Source organism: Strongylocentrotus purpuratus, unplaced genomic scaffold, assembly GCF_000002235.5.
Source record: "Strongylocentrotus purpuratus isolate Spur 01 unplaced genomic scaffold, Spur_5.0 spur5_scaffold_10, whole genome shotgun sequence".
Taxonomy (NCBI): domain Eukaryota; kingdom Metazoa; phylum Echinodermata; class Echinoidea; order Camarodonta; family Strongylocentrotidae; genus Strongylocentrotus; species Strongylocentrotus purpuratus.
The window spans coordinates 28,131,791-28,157,807 of record NW_022145595.1 but is presented as its reverse complement, the minus strand read 5'-3'; the positions used below and the strand labels follow the sequence as shown (position 1 = coordinate 28,157,807).

At 35.4% G+C, this 26,017-nt stretch overlaps 1 protein-coding gene and 6 long non-coding RNA genes across 7 annotated transcripts; all 7 read right to left on the bottom strand.

Moving 5' to 3' along the window:
• Window positions 1–3,826: 3,826 nt before the first annotated feature.
• LOC115921784 lies at window positions 3,827–4,757 on the bottom strand. The gene is made up of 4 exons (XR_004063111.1): window positions 4,722–4,757; window positions 4,242–4,355; window positions 4,000–4,113; window positions 3,827–3,873 (listed from the first exon to the last, which is right to left on the bottom strand). It is a non-coding gene; the product is annotated as an uncharacterized LOC115921784 (long non-coding RNA).
• A 31-nt stretch (window positions 4,758–4,788) lies between these two features.
• On the bottom strand, window positions 4,789–5,315 carry LOC115921783. Its single transcript, XR_004063110.1, has 3 exons — window positions 5,205–5,315; window positions 4,963–5,076; window positions 4,789–4,835 (listed from the first exon to the last, which is right to left on the bottom strand). It is a non-coding gene; the product is annotated as an uncharacterized LOC115921783 (long non-coding RNA).
• Window positions 5,316–6,474: 1,159 nt separating this feature from the next.
• Window positions 6,475–6,999, bottom strand: LOC115921782. The gene is made up of 3 exons (XR_004063109.1): window positions 6,889–6,999; window positions 6,648–6,761; window positions 6,475–6,521 (listed from the first exon to the last, which is right to left on the bottom strand). It is a non-coding gene; the product is annotated as an uncharacterized LOC115921782 (long non-coding RNA).
• Window positions 7,000–9,123: 2,124 nt separating this feature from the next.
• Window positions 9,124–9,738, bottom strand: LOC115921781. Its single transcript, XR_004063108.1, has 3 exons — window positions 9,539–9,738; window positions 9,297–9,410; window positions 9,124–9,170 (listed from the first exon to the last, which is right to left on the bottom strand). It is a non-coding gene; the product is annotated as an uncharacterized LOC115921781 (long non-coding RNA).
• A 1,796-nt stretch (window positions 9,739–11,534) lies between these two features.
• LOC115921872 lies at window positions 11,535–12,149 on the bottom strand. Its single transcript, XR_004063136.1, has 3 exons — window positions 11,950–12,149; window positions 11,708–11,821; window positions 11,535–11,581 (listed from the first exon to the last, which is right to left on the bottom strand). It is a non-coding gene; the product is annotated as an uncharacterized LOC115921872 (long non-coding RNA).
• A 7,485-nt stretch (window positions 12,150–19,634) lies between these two features.
• LOC115921871 lies at window positions 19,635–21,727 on the bottom strand. The gene is made up of 3 exons (XR_004063135.1): window positions 21,652–21,727; window positions 20,535–20,750; window positions 19,635–19,745 (listed from the first exon to the last, which is right to left on the bottom strand). It is a non-coding gene; the product is annotated as an uncharacterized LOC115921871 (long non-coding RNA).
• Window positions 21,728–22,256: 529 nt separating this feature from the next.
• Window positions 22,257–25,872, bottom strand: LOC115921609 (A disintegrin and metalloproteinase with thrombospondin motifs 5-like). Its single transcript, XM_030979223.1, has 3 exons — window positions 25,757–25,872; window positions 23,431–23,562; window positions 22,257–22,461 (listed from the first exon to the last, which is right to left on the bottom strand). The coding sequence occupies exons 1-3, from the start codon at window positions 25,777–25,779 to the stop codon at window positions 22,257–22,259; spliced, it is 360 nt and encodes a 119-aa protein (XP_030835083.1). The 5' UTR covers window positions 25,780–25,872.
• Between the last annotated feature and the right edge of the window lie 145 nt (window positions 25,873–26,017).

The window sequence follows — 26,017 nt, the reverse complement described above, 5'->3', positions numbered from 1 at the left end:
ACATCACAAAGGTCAATCTCTGAAGAAAAAAAGTGATGAAAAGTAGATAGAATGAGCCGCAAATACACGTATTTTAAATCGAATTTTAAGTTTTTGTTGAAAGTTTGATACAAAATGAATTAGAAAAACGTTTACATATAAGTTACCTGTTTCACAGTTTACTCCCTGGTGGGTGCTAGGACATCCACAAGTTCGAGTACTATCAACAAAAGTGCAGGTTCCTCCATTCTGACATGGTGTTTCTACACAAAGGTCAATCTCTGAAGAAAAAAAAGAGATGAAAAGTAGAGAGAATAAGTCATATATACACGTATTTTAATTTGAATTTAACTATTTGTTGAAAGCTTGATACAACATGAATGGGAAAAACGTTTACATATAAGTTACCTGTTTCACAGTTTTCTCCCTGGTGGGTGCTAGGACATCCACAAGTTCGAGTACTATCAACAAAAGTGCAGGTTCCTCCATTCTGACATGGTGTTTCTACACAAAGGTCAATCTCTGAAGAAAAAAAGAAATGAAAAGTAGAGAGAATAAGTCATATATACACGTATTTTAATTTGAATTTAACTATTTGTTGAAAGTTTGATACAAAATGAATTAGAAAAACGTTTACATATAAGTTACCTGTTTCACAGTTTACTCCCTGGTGGGTGCTAGGACATGCACAAGTTCGAGTACTATCAACAAAAGTGCAGGTTCCTCCATTCTGACATGGTGTTTCTACACAAAGGTCAATCTCTGAAGAAAAAAAAGAGATGAAAAGTAAATAGAATGCGTCGCATATACACGTGTTTTAAAACGAATTTAACTTTCTTTTGAAAGCTTGATACAAAATGAATTGGAAAAACGTTGAAATATAAGTTACCTGTTTCACAGTTTACTCCCTGGTGGGTGCTAGGACATGCACAAGTTCGAGAACTATCAACAAAAGTGCAGGTTCCTCCATTCTGACATGGTGTTTCTACACAAAGGTCAATCTCTGAAGAAAAAAAAGAGATGAAAAGTAGATAGAATGAGACGCAAATACACGTATTTTAAATCGAATTTTAAGTTTTTGTTGAAAGTTTGATACAACATGAATTAGAAAAACGTTTACATATAAGTTACCTGTTTCACAGTTTTCTCCCTGGTGGGTGCTAGGACATCCACAAGTTCGAGTACTATCAACAAAAGTGCAGGTTCCTCCATTCTGACATGGTGTTTCTACACAAAGGTCAATCTCTGAAGAAAAAAAGAGATGAAAAGTAGAGAGAATAAGTCGCATATACACGTATTTTAATTTGAATTTAACTATTTGTTGAAAGCTTGATACAACATGAATGGGAAAAACGTTTACATATAAGTTACCTGTTTCACAGTTTACTCCCTGGTGGGTGCTAGGACATGCACAAGTTCGAGTACTATCAACAAAAGTGCAGGTTCCTCCATTCTGACATGGTGTTTCTACACAAAGGTCAATCTCTGAAGAAAAAAAGAGATGAAAAGTAGATAGAATGAGACGCAAATACACGTATTTTAAATCGAATTTTAAGTTTTTGTTGAAAGCTTGATACAAAATGAATTGGAAAAACGTTTACATATAAGTTACCTGTTTCACAGTTTACTCCCTGGTGGGTGCTAGGACATGCACAAGTTCGAGTACTATCAACAAAAGTGCAGGTTCCTCCATTCTGACATGGTGTTTCTACACAAAGGTCAATCTCTGAAGAAAAAAAAGAGATGAAAAGTAGATAGAATGAGACGCAAATACACGTATTTTAAATCGAATTTTAAGTTTTTGTTGAAAGTTTGATACAACATGAATTAGAAAAACGTTTACATATAAGTTACCTGTTTCACAGTTTTCTCCCTGGTGGGTGCTAGGACATCCACAAGTTCGAGTACTATCAACAAAAGTGCAGGTTCCTCCATTCTGACATGGTGTTTCTACACAAAGGTCAATCTCTGAAGAAAAAAAGAGATGAAAAGTAGAGAGAATAAGTCATATATACACGTATTTTAATTTGAATTTAACTATTTGTTGAAAGCTTGATACAAAATGAATTGGAAAAACGTTTACATATAAGTTACTTGTTTTACAGTTTTCTCCCTGGTGGGTGCTAGGACATGCACAAGTTCGAGTACTATCAACAAAAGTGCAGGTTCCTCCATTCTGACATGGTGTTACATCACAAAGGTCAATCTCTGAAGAAAAAAAGTGATGAAAAGTAGATAGAATGAGCCGCAAATACACGTATTTTAAATCGAATTTTAAGTTTTTGTTGAAAGTTTGATACAAAATGAATTAGAAAAACGTTTACATATAAGTTACCTGTTTCACAGTTTACTCCCTGGTGGGTGCTAGGACATCCACAAGTTCGAGTACTATCAACAAAAGTGCAGGTTCCTCCATTCTGACATGGTGTTTCTACACAAAGGTCAATCTCTGAAGAAAAAAAAGAGATGAAAAGTAGAGAGAATAAGTCATATATACACGTATTTTAATTTGAATTTAACTATTTGTTGAAAGCTTGATACAACATGAATGGGAAAAACGTTTACATATAAGTTACCTGTTTCACAGTTTTCTCCCTGGTGGGTGCTAGGACATCCACAAGTTCGAGTACTATCAACAAAAGTGCAGGTTCCTCCATTCTGACATGGTGTTTCTACACAAAGGTCAATCTCTGAAGAAAAAAAGAAATGAAAAGTAGAGAGAATAAGTCATATATACACGTATTTTAATTTGAATTTAACTATTTGTTGAAAGTTTGATACAAAATGAATTAGAAAAACGTTTACATATAAGTTACCTGTTTCACAGTTTACTCCCTGGTGGGTGCTAGGACATGCACAAGTTCGAGTACTATCAACAAAAGTGCAGGTTCCTCCATTCTGACATGGTGTTTCTACACAAAGGTCAATCTCTGAAGAAAAAAAAGAGATGAAAAGTAAATAGAATGCGTCGCATATACACGTGTTTTAAAACGAATTTAACTTTCTTTTGAAAGCTTGATACAAAATGAATTGGAAAAACGTTGAAATATAAGTTACCTGTTTCACAGTTTACTCCCTGGTGGGTGCTAGGACATGCACAAGTTCGAGAACTATCAACAAAAGTGCAGGTTCCTCCATTCTGACATGGTGTTTCTACACAAAGGTCAATCTCTGAAGAAAAAAAAGAGATGAAAAGTAGATAGAATGAGACGCAAATACACGTATTTTAAATCGAATTTTAAGTTTTTGTTGAAAGTTTGATACAACATGAATTAGAAAAACGTTTACATATAAGTTACCTGTTTCACAGTTTTCTCCCTGGTGGGTGCTAGGACATCCACAAGTTCGAGTACTATCAACAAAAGTGCAGGTTCCTCCATTCTGACATGGTGTTTCTACACAAAGGTCAATCTCTGAAGAAAAAAAGAGATGAAAAGTAGAGAGAATAAGTCGCATATACACGTATTTTAATTTGAATTTAACTATTTGTTGAAAGCTTGATACAACATGAATGGGAAAAACGTTTACATATAAGTTACCTGTTTCACAGTTTACTCCCTGGTGGGTGCTAGGACATGCACAAGTTCGAGTACTATCAACAAAAGTGCAGGTTCCTCCATTCTGACATGGTGTTTCTACACAAAGGTCAATCTCTGAAGAAAAAAAGAGATGAAAAGTAGATAGAATGAGACGCAAATACACGTATTTTAAATCGAATTTTAAGTTTTTGTTGAAAGCTTGATACAAAATGAATTGGAAAAACGTTTACATATAAGTTACCTGTTTCACAGTTTACTCCCTGGTGGGTGCTAGGACATGCACAAGTTCGAGTACTATCAACAAAAGTGCAGGTTCCTCCATTCTGACATGGTGTTTCTACACAAAGGTCAATCTCTGAAGAAAAAAAGTGATGAAAAGTAGATAGAATGAGACGCAAATACACGTGTTTTAAAACGAATTTAACTTTCTTTTGAAAGCTTGATACAAAATGAATTGGAAAAACGTTGAAATATAAGTTACCTGTTTCACAGTTTACTCCCTGATGGGTGCTAGGACATGCACAAGTTCGAGTACTATCAACAAAAGTGCAGGTTCCTCCATTCTGACATGGTGTTTCTACACAAAGGTCAATCTCTGAAGAAAAAAAAGAGATGAAAAGTAGATAGAATGAGACGCAAATACACGTATTTTAAATCGAATTTTAAGTTTTTGTTGAAAGTTTGATACAACATGAATTAGAAAAACGTTTACATATAAGTTACCTGTTTCACAGTTTACTCCCTGGTGGGTGCTAGGACATCCACAACTTCGAGTACTATCAACAAAAGTGCAGGTTCCTCCATTCTGACATGGTGTTTCTACACAAAGGTCAATCTCTGAAGAAAAAAAGAGATGAAAAGTAGAGAGAATAAGTCGCATATACACGTATTTTAATTTGAATTTAACTATTTGTTGAAAGCTTGATACAACATGAATGGGAAAAACGTTTACATATAAGTTACCTGTTTCACAGTTTTCTCCCTGGTGGGTGCTAGGACATCCACAAGTTCGAGTACTATCAACAAAAGTGCATGTTCCTCCATTCTGACATGGTGTTTCTACACAAAGGTCAATCTCTGAAGAAAAAAAGAGATGAAAAGTAGAGAGAATAAGTCATATATACACGTATTTTAATTTGAATTTAACTATTTGTTGAAAGTTTGATACAAAATGAATTAGAAAAACGTTTACATATAAGTTACCTGTTTCACAGTTTACTCCCTGGTGGGTGCTAGGACATGCACAAGTTCGAGTACTATCAACAAAAGTGCAGGTTCCTCCATTCTGACATGGTGTTTCTACACAAAGGTCAATCTCTGAAGAAAAAAAAGAGATGAAAAGTAAATAGAATGAGTCGCATATACACGTGTTTTAAAACGAATTTAACTTTCTTTTGAAAGCTTGATACAAAATGAATTGGAAAAACGTTGAAATATAAGTTACCTGTTTCACAGTTTACTCCCTGGTGGGTGCTAGGGCATGCACAAGTTCGAGTACTATCAACAAAAGTGCAGGTTCCTCCATTCTGACATGGTGTTTCTACACAAAGGTCAATCTCTGAAGAAAAAAAAGAGATGAAAAGTACATATAATGAGACGCAAATACACGTATTTTAAATCGAATTTTAAGTTTTTGTTGAAAGTTTGATACAACATGAATTAGAAAAACGTTTACATATAAGTTACCTGTTTCACAGTTTACTCCCTGGTGGGTGCTAGGACATGCACAAGTTCGAGAACTATCAACAAAAGTGCAGGTTCCTCCATTCTGACATGGTGTTTCTACACAAAGGTCAATCTCTGAAGAAAAAAAAGAGATGAAAAGTAAATAGAATGAGACGCATATACACGTGTTTTAAAACGAATTTAACTTTCTTTTGAAAGCTTGATACAAAATGAATTGGAAAAACGTTGAAATATAAGTTACCTGTTTCACAGTTCACTCCCTGGTGGGTGCTAGGACATGCACAAGTTCGAGAACTATCAAAAAAAGTGCAGGTTCCTCCATTCTGACATGGTGTTTCTACACAAAGGTCAATCTCTGAAGAAAAAAAGAGATGAAGAGTAGAGAGAATAAGTCGCATATACACGTATTTTAATTTGAATTTAACTATTTGTTGAAAGCTTGATACAACATGAATGGGAAAAACGTTTACATATAAGTTACCTGTTTCACAGTTTACTCCCTGGTGGGTGCTAGGACATCCACAAGTTCGAGTACTATCAACAAAAGTGCAGGTTCCTCCATTCTGACATGGTGTTTCTACACAAAGGTCAATCTCTGAAGAAAAAAAGAGATGAAAAGTAGAGAGAATAAGTCATATATACACGTATTTTAATTTGAATTTAACTATTTGTTGAAAGCTTGATACAAAATGAATTGGAAAAACGTTTACATATAAGTTACTTGTTTTACAGTTTTCTCCCTGGTGGGTGCTAGGACATGCACAAGTTCGAGTACTATCAACAAAAGTGCAGGTTCCTCCATTCTGACATGGTGTTACATCACAAAGGTCAATCTCTGAAGAAAAAAAGTGATGAAAAGTAGATAGAATGAGCCGCAAATACACGTATTTTAAATCGAATTTTAAGTTTTTGTTGAAAGTTTGATACAAAATGAATTAGAAAAACGTTTACATATAAGTTACCTGTTTCACAGTTTACTCCCTGGTGGGTGCTAGGACATCCACAAGTTCGAGTACTATCAACAAAAGTGCAGGTTCCTCCATTCTGACATGGTGTTTCTACACAAAGGTCAATCTCTGAAGAAAAAAAAGAGATGAAAAGTAGAGAGAATAAGTCATATATACACGTATTTTAATTTGAATTTAACTATTTGTTGAAAGTTTGATACAAAATGAATTAGAAAAACGTTTACATATAAGTTACCTGTTTCACAGTTTACTCCCTGGTGGGTGCTAGGACATCCACAAGTTCGAGTACTATCAACAAAAGTGCAGGTTCCTCCATTCTGACATGGTGTTTCTACACAAAGGTCAATCTCTGAAGAAAAAAAGAGATGAAAAGTAGATAGAATGAGTCGCATATACACGTGTTTTAAAACGAATTTAACTTTCTTTTGAAAGCTTGATACAAAATGAATTGGAAAAACGTTGAAATATAAGTTACCTGTTTCACAGTTTACTCCCTGGTGGGTGCTAGGACATGCACAAGTTCGAGAACTATCAACAAAAGTGCAGGTTCCTCCATTCTGACATGGTGTTTCTACACAAAGGTCAATCTCTGAAGAAAAAAAAGAGATGAAAAGTAAATAGAATGAGTCGCATATACACGTGTTTTAAAACGAATTTAACTTTCTTTTGAAAGCTTGATACAAAATGAATTGGAAAAACGTTGAAATATAAGTTACCTGTTTCACAGTTCACTCCCTGGTGGGTGCTAGGACATGCACAAGTTCGAGAACTATCAACAAAAGTGCAGGTTCCTCCATTCTGACATGGTGTTTCTACACAAAGGTCAATCTCTGAAGAAAAAAAAGAGATGAAAAGTAGATAGAATGAGACGCAAATACACGTATTTTAAATCGAATTTTAAGTTTTTGTTGAAAGTTTGATACAACATGAATTAGAAAAACGTTTACATATAAGTTACCTGTTTCACAGTTTTCTCCCTGGTGGGTGCTAGGACATCCACAAGTTCGAGTACTATCAACAAAAGTGCAGGTTCCTCCATTCTGACATGGTGTTTCTACACAAAGGTCAATCTCTGAAGAAAAAAAGAGATGAAAAGTAGAGAGAATAAGTCATATATACACGTATTTTAATTTGAATTTAACTATTTGTTGAAAGCTTGATACAAAATGAATTGGAAAAACGTTTACATATAAGTTACTTGTTTTACAGTTTTCTCCCTGGTGGGTGCTAGGACATGCACAAGTTCGAGTACTATCAACAAAAGTGCAGGTTCCTCCATTCTGACATGGTGTTACATCACAAAGGTCAATCTCTGAAGAAAAAAAGTGATGAAAAGTAGATAGAATGAGCCGCAAATACACGTATTTTAAATCGAATTTTAAGTTTTTGTTGAAAGTTTGATACAAAATGAATTAGAAAAACGTTTACATATAAGTTACCTGTTTCACAGTTTACTCCCTGGTGGGTGCTAGGACATCCACAAGTTCGAGTACTATCAACAAAAGTGCAGGTTCCTCCATTCTGACATGGTGTTTCTACACAAAGGTCAATCTCTGAAGAAAAAAAAGAGATGAAAAGTAGAGAGAATAAGTCATATATACACGTATTTTAATTTGAATTTAACTATTTGTTGAAAGCTTGATACAACATGAATGGGAAAAACGTTTACATATAAGTTACCTGTTTCACAGTTTTCTCCCTGGTGGGTGCTAGGACATCCACAAGTTCGAGTACTATCAACAAAAGTGCAGGTTCCTCCATTCTGACATGGTGTTTCTACACAAAGGTCAATCTCTGAAGAAAAAAAGAAATGAAAAGTAGAGAGAATAAGTCATATATACACGTATTTTAATTTGAATTTAACTATTTGTTGAAAGTTTGATACAAAATGAATTAGAAAAACGTTTACATATAAGTTACCTGTTTCACAGTTTACTCCCTGGTGGGTGCTAGGACATGCACAAGTTCGAGTACTATCAACAAAAGTGCAGGTTCCTCCATTCTGACATGGTGTTTCTACACAAAGGTCAATCTCTGAAGAAAAAAAAGAGATGAAAAGTAAATAGAATGCGTCGCATATACACGTGTTTTAAAACGAATTTAACTTTCTTTTGAAAGCTTGATACAAAATGAATTGGAAAAACGTTGAAATATAAGTTACCTGTTTCACAGTTTACTCCCTGGTGGGTGCTAGGACATGCACAAGTTCGAGAACTATCAACAAAAGTGCAGGTTCCTCCATTCTGACATGGTGTTTCTACACAAAGGTCAATCTCTGAAGAAAAAAAAGAGATGAAAAGTAGATAGAATGAGACGCAAATACACGTATTTTAAATCGAATTTTAAGTTTTTGTTGAAAGTTTGATACAACATGAATTAGAAAAACGTTTACATATAAGTTACCTGTTTCACAGTTTTCTCCCTGGTGGGTGCTAGGACATCCACAAGTTCGAGTACTATCAACAAAAGTGCAGGTTCCTCCATTCTGACATGGTGTTTCTACACAAAGGTCAATCTCTGAAGAAAAAAAGAGATGAAAAGTAGAGAGAATAAGTCGCATATACACGTATTTTAATTTGAATTTAACTATTTGTTGAAAGCTTGATACAACATGAATGGGAAAAACGTTTACATATAAGTTACCTGTTTCACAGTTTACTCCCTGGTGGGTGCTAGGACATGCACAAGTTCGAGTACTATCAACAAAAGTGCAGGTTCCTCCATTCTGACATGGTGTTTCTACACAAAGGTCAATCTCTGAAGAAAAAAAGAGATGAAAAGTAGATAGAATGAGACGCAAATACACGTATTTTAAATCGAATTTTAAGTTTTTGTTGAAAGCTTGATACAAAATGAATTGGAAAAACGTTTACATATAAGTTACCTGTTTCACAGTTTACTCCCTGGTGGGTGCTAGGACATGCACAAGTTCGAGTACTATCAACAAAAGTGCAGGTTCCTCCATTCTGACATGGTGTTTCTACACAAAGGTCAATCTCTGAAGAAAAAAAGTGATGAAAAGTAGATAGAATGAGACGCAAATACACGTGTTTTAAAACGAATTTAACTTTCTTTTGAAAGCTTGATACAAAATGAATTGGAAAAACGTTGAAATATAAGTTACCTGTTTCACAGTTTACTCCCTGATGGGTGCTAGGACATGCACAAGTTCGAGTACTATCAACAAAAGTGCAGGTTCCTCCATTCTGACATGGTGTTTCTACACAAAGGTCAATCTCTGAAGAAAAAAAAGAGATGAAAAGTAGATAGAATGAGACGCAAATACACGTATTTTAAATCGAATTTTAAGTTTTTGTTGAAAGTTTGATACAACATGAATTAGAAAAACGTTTACATATAAGTTACCTGTTTCACAGTTTACTCCCTGGTGGGTGCTAGGACATCCACAACTTCGAGTACTATCAACAAAAGTGCAGGTTCCTCCATTCTGACATGGTGTTTCTACACAAAGGTCAATCTCTGAAGAAAAAAAGAGATGAAAAGTAGAGAGAATAAGTCGCATATACACGTATTTTAATTTGAATTTAACTATTTGTTGAAAGCTTGATACAACATGAATGGGAAAAACGTTTACATATAAGTTACCTGTTTCACAGTTTTCTCCCTGGTGGGTGCTAGGACATCCACAAGTTCGAGTACTATCAACAAAAGTGCATGTTCCTCCATTCTGACATGGTGTTTCTACACAAAGGTCAATCTCTGAAGAAAAAAAGAGATGAAAAGTAGAGAGAATAAGTCATATATACACGTATTTTAATTTGAATTTAACTATTTGTTGAAAGTTTGATACAAAATGAATTAGAAAAACGTTTACATATAAGTTACCTGTTTCACAGTTTACTCCCTGGTGGGTGCTAGGACATGCACAAGTTCGAGTACTATCAACAAAAGTGCAGGTTCCTCCATTCTGACATGGTGTTTCTACACAAAGGTCAATCTCTGAAGAAAAAAAAGAGATGAAAAGTAAATAGAATGAGTCGCATATACACGTGTTTTAAAACGAATTTAACTTTCTTTTGAAAGCTTGATACAAAATGAATTGGAAAAACGTTGAAATATAAGTTACCTGTTTCACAGTTTACTCCCTGATGGGTGCTAGGACATGCACAAGTTCGAGTACTATCAACAAAAGTGCAGGTTCCTCCATTCTGACATGGTGTTTCTACACAAAGGTCAATCTCTGAAGAAAAAAAGAGATGAAAAGTAGATAGAATGAGACGCAAATACACGTATTTTAAATCGAATTTTAAGTTTTTGTTGAAAGTTTGATACAAAATGAATTAGAAAAACGTTTACATATAAGTTACCTGTTTCACAGTTTACTCCCTGGTGGGTGCTAGGACATCCACAAGTTCGAGTACTATCAACAAAAGTGCAGGTTCCTCCATTCTGACATGGTGTTTCTACACAAAGGTCAATCTCTGAAGAAAAAAAGAGATGAAAAGTAAATAGAATGAGTCGCATATACACGTGTTTTAAAACGAATTTAACTTTCTTTTGAAAGCTTGATACAAAATGAATTGGAAAAACGTTGAAATATAAGTTACCTGTTTCACAGTTTACTCCCTGGTGGGTGCTAGGACATGCACAAGTTCGAGAACTATCAACAAAAGTGCAGGTTCCTCCATTCTGACATGGTGTTTCTACACAAAGGTCAATCTCTGAAGAAAAAAAAGAGATGAAAAGTAGATAGAATGAGACGCAAATACACGTATTTTAAATCGAATTTTAAGTTTTTGTTGAAAGTTTGATACAACATGAATTAGAAAAACGTTTACATATAAGTTACCTGTTTCACAGTTTTCTCCCTGGTGGGTGCTAGGACATCCACAAGTTCGAGTACTATCAACAAAACTGCAGGTTCCTCCATTCTGACATGGTGTTTCTACACAAAGGTCAATCTCTGAAGAAAAAAAGAGATGACTGAAAAGTAGAGAGAATAAGTCGCATATACACGTATTTTAATTTGAATTTAACTATTTGTTGAAAGCTTGATACAACATGAATGGGAAAAACGTTTACATATAAGTTACCTGTTTCACAGTTTACTCCCTGGTGGGTGCTAGGACATGCACAAGTTCGAGTACTATCAACAAAAGTGCAGGTTCCTCCATTCTGACATGGTGTTTCTACACAAAGGTCAATCTCTGAAGAAAAAAAGAGATGAAAAGTAGATAGAATGAGACGCAAATACACGTATTTTAAATCGAATTTTAAGTTTTTGTTGAAAGCTTGATACAAAATGAATTGGAAAAACGTTTACATATAAGTTACCTGTTTCACAGTTTACTCCCTGGTGGGTGCTAGGACATGCACAAGTTCGAGTACTATCAACAAAAGTGCAGGTTCCTCCATTCTGACATGGTGTTTCTACACAAAGGTCAATCTCTGAAGAAAAAAAGTGATGAAAAGTAGATAGAATGAGACGCAAATACACGTGTTTTAAAACGAATTTAACTTTCTTTTGAAAGCTTGATACAAAATGAAATGGAAAAACGTTGAAATATAAGTTACCTGTTTCACAGTTTACTCCCTGATGGGTGCTAGGACATGCACAAGTTCGAGTACTATCAACAAAAGTGCAGGTTCCTCCATTCTGACATGGTGTTTCTACACAAAGGTCAATCTCTGAAGAAAAAAAAGAGATGAAAAGTAGATAGAATGAGACGCAAATACACGTATTTTAAATCGAATTTTAAGTTTTTGTTGAAAGTTTGATACAACATGAATTAGAAAAACGTTTACATATAAGTTACCTGTTTCACAGTTTACTCCCTGGTGGGTGCTAGGACATCCACAACTTCGAGTACTATCAACAAAAGTGCAGGTTCCTCCATTCTGACATGGTGTTTCTACACAAAGGTCAATCTCTGAAGAAAAAAAGAGATGAAAAGTAGAGAGAATAAGTCGCATATACACGTATTTTAATTTGAATTTAACTATTTGTTGAAAGCTTGATACAACATGAATGGGAAAAACGTTTACATATAAGTTACCTGTTTCACAGTTTTCTCCCTGGTGGGTGCTAGGACATCCACAAGTTCGAGTACTATCAACAAAAGTGCATGTTCCTCCATTCTGACATGGTGTTTCTACACAAAGGTCAATCTCTGAAGAAAAAAAGAGATGAAAAGTAGAGAGAATAAGTCATATATACACGTATTTTAATTTGAATTTAACTATTTGTTGAAAGTTTGATACAAAATGAATTAGAAAAACGTTTACATATAAGTTACCTGTTTCACAGTTTACTCCCTGGTGGGTGCTAGGACATGCACAAGTTCGAGTACTATCAACAAAAGTGCAGGTTCCTCCATTCTGACATGGTGTTTCTACACAAAGGTCAATCTCTGAAGAAAAAAAGAGATGAAAAGTAGAGAGAATAAGTCATATATACACGTATTTTAATTTGAATTTAACTATTTGTTGAAAGTTTGATACAAAATGAATTAGAAAAACGTTTACATATAAGTTACCTGTTTCACAGTTTACTCCCTGGTGGGTGCTAGGACATGCACAAGTTCGAGTACTATCAACAAAAGTGCAGGTTCCTCCATTCTGACATGGTGTTTCTACACAAAGGTCAATCTCTGAAGAAAAAAAAGAGATGAAAAGTAAATAGAATGAGTCGCATATACACGTGTTTTAAAACGAATTTAACTTTCTTTTGAAAGCTTGATACAAAATGAATTGGAAAAACGTTGAAATATAAGTTACCTGTTTCACAGTTTACTCCCTGGTGGGTGCTAGGGCATGCACAAGTTCGAGTACTATCAACAAAAGTGCAGGTTCCTCCATTCTGACATGGTGTTTCTACACAAAGGTCAATCTCTGAAGAAAAAAAGAGATGAAGAGTAGAGAGAATAAGTCGCATATACACGTATTTTAATTTGAATTTAACTATTTGTTGAAAGCTTGATACAACATGAATGGGAAAAACGTTTACATATAAGTTACCTGTTTCACAGTTTACTCCCTGGTGGGTGCTAGGACATCCACAAGTTCGAGTACTATCAACAAAAGTGCAGGTTCCTCCATTCTGACATGGTGTTTCTACACAAAGGTCAATCTCTGAAGAAAAAAAGAGATGAAAAGTAAATAGAATGAGTCGCATATACACGTGTTTTAAAACGAATTTAACTTTCTTTTGAAAGCTTGATACAAAATGAATTGGAAAAACGTTGAAATATAAGTTACCTGTTTCACAGTTTACTCCCTGGTGGGTGCTAGGACATGCACAAGTTCGAGAACTATCAACAAAAGTGCAGGTTCCTCCATTCTGACATGGTGTTTCTACACAAAGGTCAATCTCTGAAGAAAAAAAGAGATGAAAAGTAGAGAGAATAAGTCGCATATACACGTATTTTAATTTGAATTTAACTATTTGTTGAAAGCTTGATACAACATGAATGAGAAAAACGTTTACATATAAGTTACCTGTTTCACAGTTTACTCCCTGGTGGGTGCTAGGACATCCACAAGTTCGAGTACTATCAACAAAAGTGCAGGTTCCTCCATTCTGACATGGTGTTTCTACACAAAGGTCAATCTCTGAAGAAAAAAAGAGATGAAAAGTAGAGAGAATAAGTCGCATATACACGTATTTTAATTTGAATTTAACTATTTGTTGAAAGCTTGATACAACATGAATGAGAAAAACGTTTACATATAAGTTACCTGTTTCACAGTTTTCTCCCTGGTGGGTGCTAGGACATCCACAAGTTCGAGTACTATCAACAAAAGTGCAGGTTCCTCCATTCTGACATGGTGTTTCTACACAAAGGTCAATCTCTGAAGAAAAAAAGAGATGAAAAGTAGAGAGAATAAGTCATATATACACGTATTTTAATTTGAATTTATCTATTTGTTGAAAGCTTGATACAACATGAATGGGAAAAACGTTGACATATAAGTTACCTGTTTCACAGTTTTCTCCCTGGTGGGTGCTAGGACATGCACAAGTTCGAGTACTATCAACAAAAGTGCAGGTTCCTCCATTCTGACATGGTTGTGCATCACAAGGGTCAGTCTCTAAAGAAAAAAGAGAAGAAGATAGAATAAGCCGGAAATACACGTATTTTAAATATAATTTTAACTCTTCGTTGAAAGCTTGATATACAAAATATATTGAAGAAACTTCACTTATACGTTACCTGTTTTTACAGTTTATATTGAACTTTAAGTCTGAGTTGAAAGTTTAGTACAAATGAATTGAAAAAAACGTCTATTGACGGAATGATCTTGAAGGGACTTTGCAACATTGTTTAAATGGTGCTTGAAGGTAGTGACTTCAATGCTAGATGTACACATAAAGGTAATCTGAAAGTTTGGGAAAAACTGATCTGATTGATTCCTCATTTCTCCCAACTATATTAATACAATTCAATTACATTTTAGGAGAGTTCATATCTTCACAAAGCGATGAATTGGCTCTAAATACCATTCCAGACATTTACGTGTTGACGGATTTTTAAGAGCCTGTCTTATGTCTTATTTTCATGGAAAAACTGTTTTAGTGGGGATCGCGCAGTCACTAAAGATCGCGCTATCACTCGGCTTAACGCTTATAGTCGGCGAATAACAAAAATCAATAAAAGGGTCCAGAACTAGACTAAGTGACACCTTCGAAGAAACCCGTAAATATCTTTGTGGTTTATGAATTTTTCGGGATTTTTCGCATGTTAGAGGGTTAGTACAGCAGAAGGAATATAATAAGTAACATTTCATACAAAAATTACGTCATTTTTTCATCAACCTTCAACAATGTTACCGAGTCACTTTAAGAGATTGAGTCTTACCTGGTGTACAATATCTGACTGTGACATTTAATCCAGTTGTTGATCCCGTCCAAAGTAAGATGTCAAGTATTTCCGTAGAAGGTTCAGAGAGCGATCGTATATGCGTCTCTTCATTGAATATGCGATCGTAATTAACGACCATGTTTTCAATTTCGTAGTCACCACCTACTGTAAGAGAATTTCCATCTGTGTTCACGCCAAAGATGAATATACCATTTACTCTAAGTCCTGTAGATAAAAGACGATATCAGAACTTAATGTGGATATAAAATTAATTAAAGGTAATACAAAGTTTTGGGAAATTTTGAAAATTGGATGGATAGTGATTCTTTACAATTTTGATATATTTAGATGCCCCTGTGGATGTATTATAACCACTCGAAAATTAAGCCCCTAAAACACTACTGCTTTCGAGAAAAATTGAATATAAAAATTTACCGGTGCTCCCGGTAAATTTTGATAAATTTCAAATAGCGCCTACGGCCGTACAATGGTAGCTGCGTCCATGAAAATTTCAGAATATGTAGTTGTGATATATAATTTTCAAACGGGAATAGCTAATCGGTTGATTTTAGTCAAGAAACATTGTTTTGTAGCTTAATTAAGATCTTGACCTTGAGAGGGAGCTATACATCATAAAGAGTTTATTATTTATAATTTTATAACTTTAGACTCGATTTCAACCGCAACAACAATCAATGAATATTGTAGGATCACATATGCTTCAAATATTTTCATTTGAACCAAATTCATGACCCCATACCAAAACTTTGTATTACCTTTAAGGTTGACGAACATACAATCACATGCTATTAACTCTCCTTCCTTCCTTTTTGTTCTGTCTTCTTTTCTTTTTCTTTTGTTTGGTCCTTAGGAGTCTTAAGAGTTCAGACTTCGATTAAATGAAATTGAAGTTATCCTAAACTATTTGATCTTTCCAATATTTTTTTCAAATATTGGAAAGATAAAATCTAAAATATTATCTTCTAAATGTGCCTACGAAAAAATTGCCTCCTTTTAAAAGTCTATGTTTTTTATCAGCCACTTTTAGGTGAGTTTTATAGAACTGGTGAAACCATCAGAAAGATGATAACAAAGGTCAAGGCAAAGCTCATGAACATTTTAAGGATTAATAAAATCACCTTGACATTGCACACAGTATCAATATGGCTTACAGTTTATTTCTTCAACATGATGAATGCGACTGCGTCTCTATGCACCTGCCTATATGTAATGATCAAGTGACCTTTAATCTCTTACCTGAAGAACCAAAACTATTTTCATTTGATATTTCCATACTCATTCATACTTGAGTCTAGTTTGGTAAATATTCTTTAATTTTGTTGTTGAATAAAGTCAGTCACAATGATAATACCATCTCTGTGATCAATAATACTTTGATAACCCTGTGATATATAATACTTGAACTTTGACCTATTCCACCCAAAATCTAATCACTTGATCTTTTGCATGCTTAAATACACACTTCATCCATGCAGGTTTTGTTTGAATTGATCTTTTTGCTTCTCATGGTATCGTTGAAAACGAAATAATGTCTGGTCCTTTTGGGCACTTCATGGTCCCGTGACATTTGATATTTGGCTTCTTACATTCAAAACCCAAACAGTTAGTTCATCCTAGCATGTTCATAGCTAACTGATCCAAGTTTGGTTAAAGTCCGTTTAGTTGTTCTCGGTTTATCGCTGTAACGACAGACGAGACAGACGGGCGGACAACCTGAAAAGTGGCTGCTAAAAGAAAACTTTTAATCCAACAACCAAGGTGAGCTACGACTTTAAGTCTTATCGGATAGTTTTACGTATAGGTTTCGAATCTTTAACCTTCTTACTCATCCACTAAGCCATCATGCCTCCACTTTCTGTATACATACCTAAATAATGGTTGCTTCCATAACTATCAGCTGTAACACTGGTCGATCCAATCGGAACTATGGCAATCACAGACTCTGTAATTAGGGATCATAAAATATATTACTGTTTTCATTCAACTTTAAAGGAAATTATTGAAAATGATGTGTAATATCAAAGTACAATTATTTCATATCAGTAGACGTAAAAAATGAGAAAACTCTCGTCAGAGAGGGGAGAAGTAAAAGGGGAAAAAGAAAGTGAGAGAGAGAGAGAGAGAGAGAGAGAGGAAGAGAGAGATAAAGAGAGAGAAAGAGAGAGAGAAAGAGACAGAGAGGGACAGAGAGTGCGGCATTGATCAGCCCATGTCCTACCTCCAGTTCCTGAAGCAGAAGTCAGTGTCTGAGTCGAACAAGCACATGACGATCCGTCTCCATTACAAACATGGCAGCGATCGTAAGCAAGACCTGAATTTAGAATTCCATCGCATCCAAAATTCTACGGATAAATGAGATTTATGATAAGAAAATGGTGTATTCTTCCTCTACCAAAAGGAACACCCGTATTCTAATATTCTTATATATTGAGAAAATAAGTTATTGTTTATTTTCAAGATATGATAACTGATTGCGTGAGCTCTTTGGGTATTGTATCCGGCATGAATTTCTGGGACTTATTGTTCTGAATACTGATAAAGTGACAAATACTTTAAAACTAAACCGTGAAAAATATGGTGTCTTTTGAATATTCGGCTTGCGTCTGACGATTGTAAATCAACCATTATGAGTTCCTGAACTTTACGTGTTGATGTTTTTAAACCGAATAAATAAATAAATAAATAAACGATTAAAAAATGATACACCTGACTATTCTTTAAAAATGATTTTTGATTTGTCTTGCTTCAGGATGATTGTATATATCCCATCGCCTCCATGAAATCATCATATCCATGTGTGTGCCATTCCAGATTCCACCATCAACAAATCTCTACCCTTTTCTCTTCCTCCCCCTCCCCCTCATTCCACAAACATAAAACCTCTCACACACGTACACACGCGCGCGCACGCACGCATCACGCACACACCCGTCAACACACGCACGTACGCACAAACACTCACCCACATACCCACCTACGCAAATACACTAGGACGCACTCAACCCCACCCACACCCGCACACAAACGACCACACACCCGCCAACACGCACAAATAATGCTGCTGATACTCCAGGTTTGGTTATAAAGGTAGCGAAGTAAATCTTTCTATCCACTGACAATGCGGTTCAAAGAAAGTCATGAAATTCATTGCTCACATTTTAAACAAATTCGATATACGTTTATCGTGATTTTTAAGGCTTTCTTTCAATTCATTAAAAATATATTGATACCTGTTGACATCTTCCATTAAGACACAATGACTTGGTAAATTCGAATGATTTGGTGGCGTCAGTCACTGGTTCATGCCAACACAGCGTACCATCATGGAAGTTTCCTGGTCTGTCATTGAGAAAGGGTCCATCTTCTCCCGATGCCAAACAATTCATACCGCAAACTTCATCACCTACAAGAAACCGTCATACTACTTAAATCCCTTGCAAAGAGTTATGTTTTCAAATATAACAATATTATCACACGGATGCCACGTGTAGAAGTATTGTGGTCTACTGGGTAGTTCTCTGGACCGTGGACCACACGGGGTTCGAATCCCTGCGGCGACACTTATGGCTTTTGTCATGACATTACTAGTAATCGAAATTTTGTCACTTGGTGGGTGAATAAGCACCTGGTAAGATTTATCCCTTGAATCCCTCGAATGCACTAAGCGGTAGGCCTACCGTTGGTGGAGCTCAACTCGGTTAAGGATGTTGAAAGTTCTTTGAAACCGCATATAGGAACGTTATTTCATATCCAGAATATTATTAAAAATATTGTGTATCATAAAAATGAAAGGTAATAATCAACCAAAACTTTGAAGAAAAAAAGTGTACAAAAATAAAGAATTCATGTATAGGAAGGTAACGAAACCATCCCTTGGATTCATGGTAGCTTTATTCAAAAAATCAACAGGAATAAAGCTTAATGGCTATTAATGAGCTATGAGGTGGCCCGTGGGTCATAACAAAATGGATACACAATGTGGTGAAATCTAACCAGGCTCTACATCAATGATAACTTTGAATCATTATTGAGTATGACAAATCTTCGGCGAAACCAAAACTAATTGTCAAAAAATGGAGTAACAATACATCAACAAATTGTTATTATTCGGTTCTCCATGACTTTAACTAAACAATTTAAACCGTCTTTTATTTTTTCCGATATTTTTCTCTAACTTTCACTTATAATAATAATAATAGTGGGTTCTTGTTTAGCGCTCATGTCAGTCAGATTTGACCCTCCTGGCGCTCCCGATTATTACCCTGGCTTCTAATAATTCAGTTTTCATTCAAGCCAATTTCATTCAAGCCAATTTTAAATCTCTAAATACGTCCTTTAACATGGCTAAATATTTGCAACCGCTGGAGTGTATGTTCGTGTGTGTGCGTGTGCATGTGTGTATGTGGGTCGGGGGCACGTAGACACATCGAACGGCAACAGGAAAAGATAGATCATTAGGTATATGAGAAACGGCTAAACAGAGGGAAAAGAATAAAATAATATTAAGAGAAATATTACACCCCTCCACCTCCAAATCCCATGTCTTTTATCTCGTATGATCGGAAGATCCCGACTTCCTGCTTTACGCTGTATATAACAAGAACATGATACTCACCTAATCTAGTAGAATGTTGATAATCTGTCCAGGTGTACAGAACACCATTGTATGGGATTGAATTTGTTGCAGCACACTGTTCGTTGCGGTAATCATCTTGTGAAGTCGTGCAGGGCTAAACAAAAATTAATTAAAAGGTGGCAATGTGCCATAAACTTTAAAAATCACTTAGTTTATTTCATTTTTACTATTTAATTTTCGGGAACATGAAGGAGTGTAACAGAGAATACAAGGAATACACCTGTGCGCTTAGAAACGTCTGTATAAAGCGCCCTATAAATGTAACTATTATTATTATTATTATACAATACCGAAAGAAAAAAAAACCTCAACGAATTTCCAAAAGAAATCAAAGATCTGTAGATGGCTCTTCTCAAAAGGGGATAGTTTGTAGAGTACCATAAGATATACATAATTCAATATTAAGAAGACGCGTAAGACAAGTGATTAAAATTATTACATAATACCAACTATGCAGGTCCTAAAGTCGAAAGAGAGTGTATCGTTTTAAAATCAATTGTTCTTCTTTTTGGGGAAAGAAAAATACAAACACTGATATCAAATCACATATCACATCAAATACCGGAGTAAAGTCGATTCGGTGAATAAATGTGCTCAGAACATTCCATTATTAATAATAATAAAGATAACATTGGCGCAATGGTTTTTCAAAAAAGAAGAGAAACGGATTGGTATGTTACATCATAGTAATGTTATCTATCATAAACAATGTTATTTAGTTCCAGTATTCATTGATTTCATGTAATAAAAACCACACTAAAACACACACATACCCACATACAAAAAGCTTCCCCCCAAATCGCAATAGTTTAAACAGTGTACAAGTATTTTAATTTTGAATAAGCCGTTAAATTTCAAATCAGAAGAAGTTATTGTTCATTACCTGTTCATTGCAAATTTTGTAGATATGACTGTCTCCAACACAGGGTGCGCCGCCCCATTGTGTAGTAGGATTTGTACAAGATCTACTCCGGTATTGAACCCCTGTCCCACAGGATCTAGAGCAGGGCGAGAATTCTTCACAAAACTCGGTCCATCCACCATCCACTGCTGACGGCAGTGCGAGTGATGTACTCACGCATTTTGCATTTATGCACCACTGTGAAGATATAATGGATCAAAGAGTCATGCTGAATCAAAATTGTCTACAAAATTCAAATTGATTCTTCATTGAATATCTGTAAAACAATTTAAAACTGAATTAGGTTGATGTCTAATCTATGGCATGGTTATTATGAGAAAATCATTATGGGAGGGGATGGGGTGGGGAGTCTCAAAACAACTGGGACAAGGTTGATTTAATAGACGAGTGCGAGCTCAAACAAGATTAAAGAGCAATTCAACCCTTGTAATAAATTCATTTGGATGAATAAACAGAACGGAGAAAGTTTAAAATAAATCGGACCAATATTAAGAAGGTTATGATTGTTTGAAATATATGAGATCACTAATTCTAGTATGCGAATCTCAAATCAGTGGATTGTGACGTAGTGGCGAAACTCTACCGTTCTCGTGTAAATAAATATCATTAATTTATGTTTTTATCCTTAAATACCTTCTCATTTTCCACCACTATAGATCACAGAGACATTCAAAGTCATCGAATTTGAAGCGCCCATACCTATAGCGATAACAATTTTCAAGAATTAAACCATTTTTTTTTCATTTTCGCCCAATTTCATTCAGATTTCCTCCATTCTACTTCTCTTTTTTGTGTGTTTTCCTCTAGAGTAGTTTTCTATCACCCTACTGGAAAGAACACACTCATTCACAGTGTGAAACACAGTGTGATTCACACTGTGAATGAGTGTGTTCTTTCCTTTTCCGGTTATCCACACTGTGAACCATAGTGTGAAACGAATCGACCACAATGTGAAAACGCCCCAATTTAACATTGTGGAGCACACTGTGAAACAGAGTGTGATTCACACTGTGAATGAGGGTGTTCTTTCCAGCAGGGCAGGCTTGGATTTTTCTGTAAGGAACAGGGAGACACGTACCATTCCATCTCCACATTGACTTCCTTCAGCTGGCACCGAACTAGAATAGCATGAAGAATCATCCGGTGTACGGCAAGACAACTTAGTGCAGGTTGTCTGTATCAATTGAAAATATCATTATCATTATAATTTTATTATTATTATCATTATATCATTATTATCATTATATCATTATATCATTATCATCATCATTATCACTACTATTAGTAGTAAAAGTAGTAGTAGTAGTAGTAGTAGTAGTAGTAGTGGTAGAAGTAGTACTAGTAACAGTAGTAGTAGTAGTATTTGGCGTCACCTGTGCCATGGAGGGGAAAATCGTGATCTGAATCACTGAGACGGGTCTCTCCTCCCGCTACGATGAAATCATGAATAATAATCATTTTATCTTTATATGACCACTATTCAACAAGATATATTAGGTTTTAAGTAGAGCATGTTTACCTGAATGCTGAGAAAGCGAATTTGTATTTGTAGGTATTAGGAAACTTCGTAAGTTCCCAAGGAAACATTGTAAGTAAGCTGCAGGGAAATCCTAATTTAGCTTAAGCCACGGCTAATTATTCTTTCAAGACCAATATTTTAAATGTGCCAAGGGGTATATCATGTCAGTACATGCAATAGAATTTGAAGAGGGTTTGGTTTTGTAAAGCTGGTAAAGAATGAAATAATTTCCAACTTACAAACGAAGCGCAGCTGTAGGCCAATGGGTTATCAAGAACCATCTTGCACTGGTCATCGACACTTTGACCCGGAAGCTCTAGAATGGGAGCCAGGGCAGTAGTTGGAAAATCATCCATACAGTCTCGAGAGCTGAAATAAACAAATTACAAACTCTATAGAAAATTTTGAGAGTGTCTAATGTGAATATAATATGAAATTCATTTGCCAGATCTTATTGGTGTGTTGTTGACCCCGTCCTATATATGAAACACAACGGCCCGAATTCACAAAGGAGGTTTGTCGACAAACCCAGGTTTATGTGCGTCATATGACGCGTTTCGACGCGTTTTTACAAACCTTGGTTCGTAAAAAGCAAAAGGAGGTTTGTCGACAAACCTCCTTTGTGAATTCGGGCCTATGGGTGTTGTCCCTTTGAAACTACAGGTCTAGTCGACCATGAGTCTTGTGAAACCGAGACATTTAATGATAATTATGAACAATGAGAGTAAGTAGTTGCACCGGGGTCTGTCAAACCTGGTAATTGTTTATCTTTTTGATTCCTGTTCCAGTTTTGGTCAGAAAGTCTATACGGCAGAGAAACTTCCCGTATACCAACTATTTTAACTCGTTTACCTTGCCGAATATTGGTCAGAATTGCCACTTTAAACTCTCTTAAAAATGATATTAATAATATTTCTCGATTTGAAAAATATATATGATAGCTCCTAATCCATCTAATATGTCTTTCACACATGAGGACCATGCGTGTATGGCCAATTTCAACAACAGCGTTGAGGGTAAAGATAGAAAAGCGAAATTATTGATAATAATTATTTTAAAATGAACGAAAAAATCTATGAATAGAAATGAAATTACGCTAAATAGGTCCGGGAAATAGGTAAATAAAATAAAGATTACGATGACGAAGAACTGAAAGGAGAAGAACGAGTCAAAGTATATCATTCTCGCAGTCGAGTGATCTTGTGTGACATTCTCTTTTCGTAGTATCTCTTCTAGAATACAAACTAAGAACTCAAGTCACACACCATTTTCCGCTCATCATTCTTCAAACTTACAAAACAGTCATTGAATGTAAGAATTACACGCAATATCACTAACCTGATGAAGATCTTCATATGTTCTGAGCTGCATGATGACCATTCAAATGCTCCATTACTCCGTGCTGAACTGGTAGACATGATGTTTAGACCTTCTGTACATCCATAGCTTATATCGTGACTCACCCCAAGGCTAACAAAGGTGCAGATTTAAAAAAAACACTTTAATACAGAATAATACGATTGGGAATGAATGAATGCAATAATAATGTTCAAGTCGGGTAATTGGCTTCCACAGACTTTCATGGGGGAAATTTGTCATGCACGTGTAGATACAGAAGAAATTCAATTAGGAAGTTTAGATTGGTATGTCTTGAAGAGCATGGGCAATACGTCACCCAGATTAAAAAATGTAACAATCTTGAGTTCTGGCAATAGTGCATTACGATCTTTTTTTTTCTTCTCAAGTCTCAAAAGTTCACCAGTGTCCATAAATGAACTATAATGACCTGTCCAACAAAATAATGTAGACAGTGGAAACTTGCTGGGGATGAGAGACAATGTTCTCCTGTTTGTTGGCTAATTAGCCTACCTGAAATCCATCTTTCTCCCACTTAACAATGCACGAAGTTAAAATATAACCTTTACTGCGAAACAAGGATACCTATAATATGGTGTTCGCTACTGCTTTACTCCTGCCAAAACAATAAACAAATGGAATTGTCTTCTTTCAGTAACAAGGAAGCAGCACAGAGTATGTCTTCTCAGAAACAACAAGTCTAGTTAAATGCCGATTTTTCTTGAATTCATGGTTAAGTATATTCTGTACTAAGCGCTATATAAAAGCAGAATATTATTATTATTTAGTTAGTCAAAAAAAAAAAAGAAGTTCAATACAAGGTGCTGGAGATATTCTTATTCTAATCTTCTTGTGGTATTTTTAATGTCCTATTTTGACAGATTATTGAAAAAACAGCAGTCCAAGTGTATGTTTAACATATACGAGTGATATATCCCATTACTTGCATTGTTCCATATTAAGTTAAAATCTTAATTAAAGATAAAGTTGAGTTCTGGTCATGCGATTGCATTGTGAAAAAAAAAAGGTGTGGAATGGATCAGAAAAAATTGATCATGTAGCATGTACACTGTCGCTCATAAAGGTGGAATATTTTAGTTTGACCCCAATTTATGGAATTATTTTAAAAATTATTTAAAAATAATAGATCTAGATAATAGTATACATTCTCATATTTTATTGAATAATAATTTGCCAATGTGTATTTTGCGTGACTGCTAAAGCATGTGTATGCTACTATGCTTATTAACTAGGAGACCTACGCCCTCAAGTCATAAATGACAGTAATGAGGAATAATGCCCCACAAAAGGGCACTAATATAGCACATCGACACGGTTTTGATCCTGGGGCCTCACAGTTACGAGGCCATTGTTTTGTCATTGAACCATGACTGTACGCAGCGGGGGCTAGGGTAGGGGGCAGTTTCCATAAATAAACAAAAAAACAGAAAATGCAATAAATTTTCAATAATTTATTGCATTTTACCCCGGTCCCCAACATGAACAAATCCTCTGGACGGCCATGCATTATGGCTCAAGGCATGGGCACACAGAATATTTTTTTATGTTGGGAACCAGGGTAAAATGCAATAAATTATTGAGAATTTATTGCATTTTCTGTTTTTCATTTTATTTATGGAAACTGCCCCGTACCCTAGCCCCGCTGCGTACAGTCATGGTTCAGTGACAGAGCAATGGCCTCGTAACTGTGAGGCCCCTGGATCAAAACCGTGTCGATGTGCTATATTAGTGCCCTTTTGTGGGGCATTAAACCTCATTACTGTCATTTATGACTTAAGGGCATAGGTCCCCTAGTTGATTAGCATAGTAGCATACACATGCTTCAGCAGTCACGCAAAACACAAAATGGCAAATTGTTATTCAAGAAAATCTAGGAATGTATACTATTATCTAGATCTATTATTTTTAAATTATTTTTAAAATAATTCCATAAATTGGGATTTAAAAAAATATTCCACCTTTATGAGCGACAGTGTAAGTATTGTTGTGTACTTCAAGGTTCTGGAGTCATCAAAATCATAATAAATTTGGCCCAGTCTTGGTAAAGTAACAAGCACTGTACACAAAAAGATGCATATGGGACTACACAAATGGTGTCGGGCCTATTTACCTTGATTTCCTTACCTTTATATGCCCATTACTCAGCCACTATTCATTTTCTACCATTTTTTTTTGGCAAATGACATTTATTTGTAATCTTTAACATTCAGTGTAAATTTCATTTTTATTCTGTGAGAATTCATTTTCTTTCTTTTTTTCAACCAGAGCACCTATTGAAATGACTTACGAATGTCCGGTTTCGTGCGCCATAGTAAGACCTGCTGATAGACCGCTATTCTCGGTGACAGAACACTTACTATCGACGTTACAAGTTCCACCAACTCTTGCCCGACCTAGCAAACTGTAAACCATGTTATCACGGTAGATATCGTGTCTGTTGGAAGGAAATAAGGAAGTAAGAAATGGCTACTTTCCTAATGTAATTAAAAAAAATGTATAAATCCTTCATAAATGCCTTTTTAGGAATTATTTCATTAATCTGTGACGA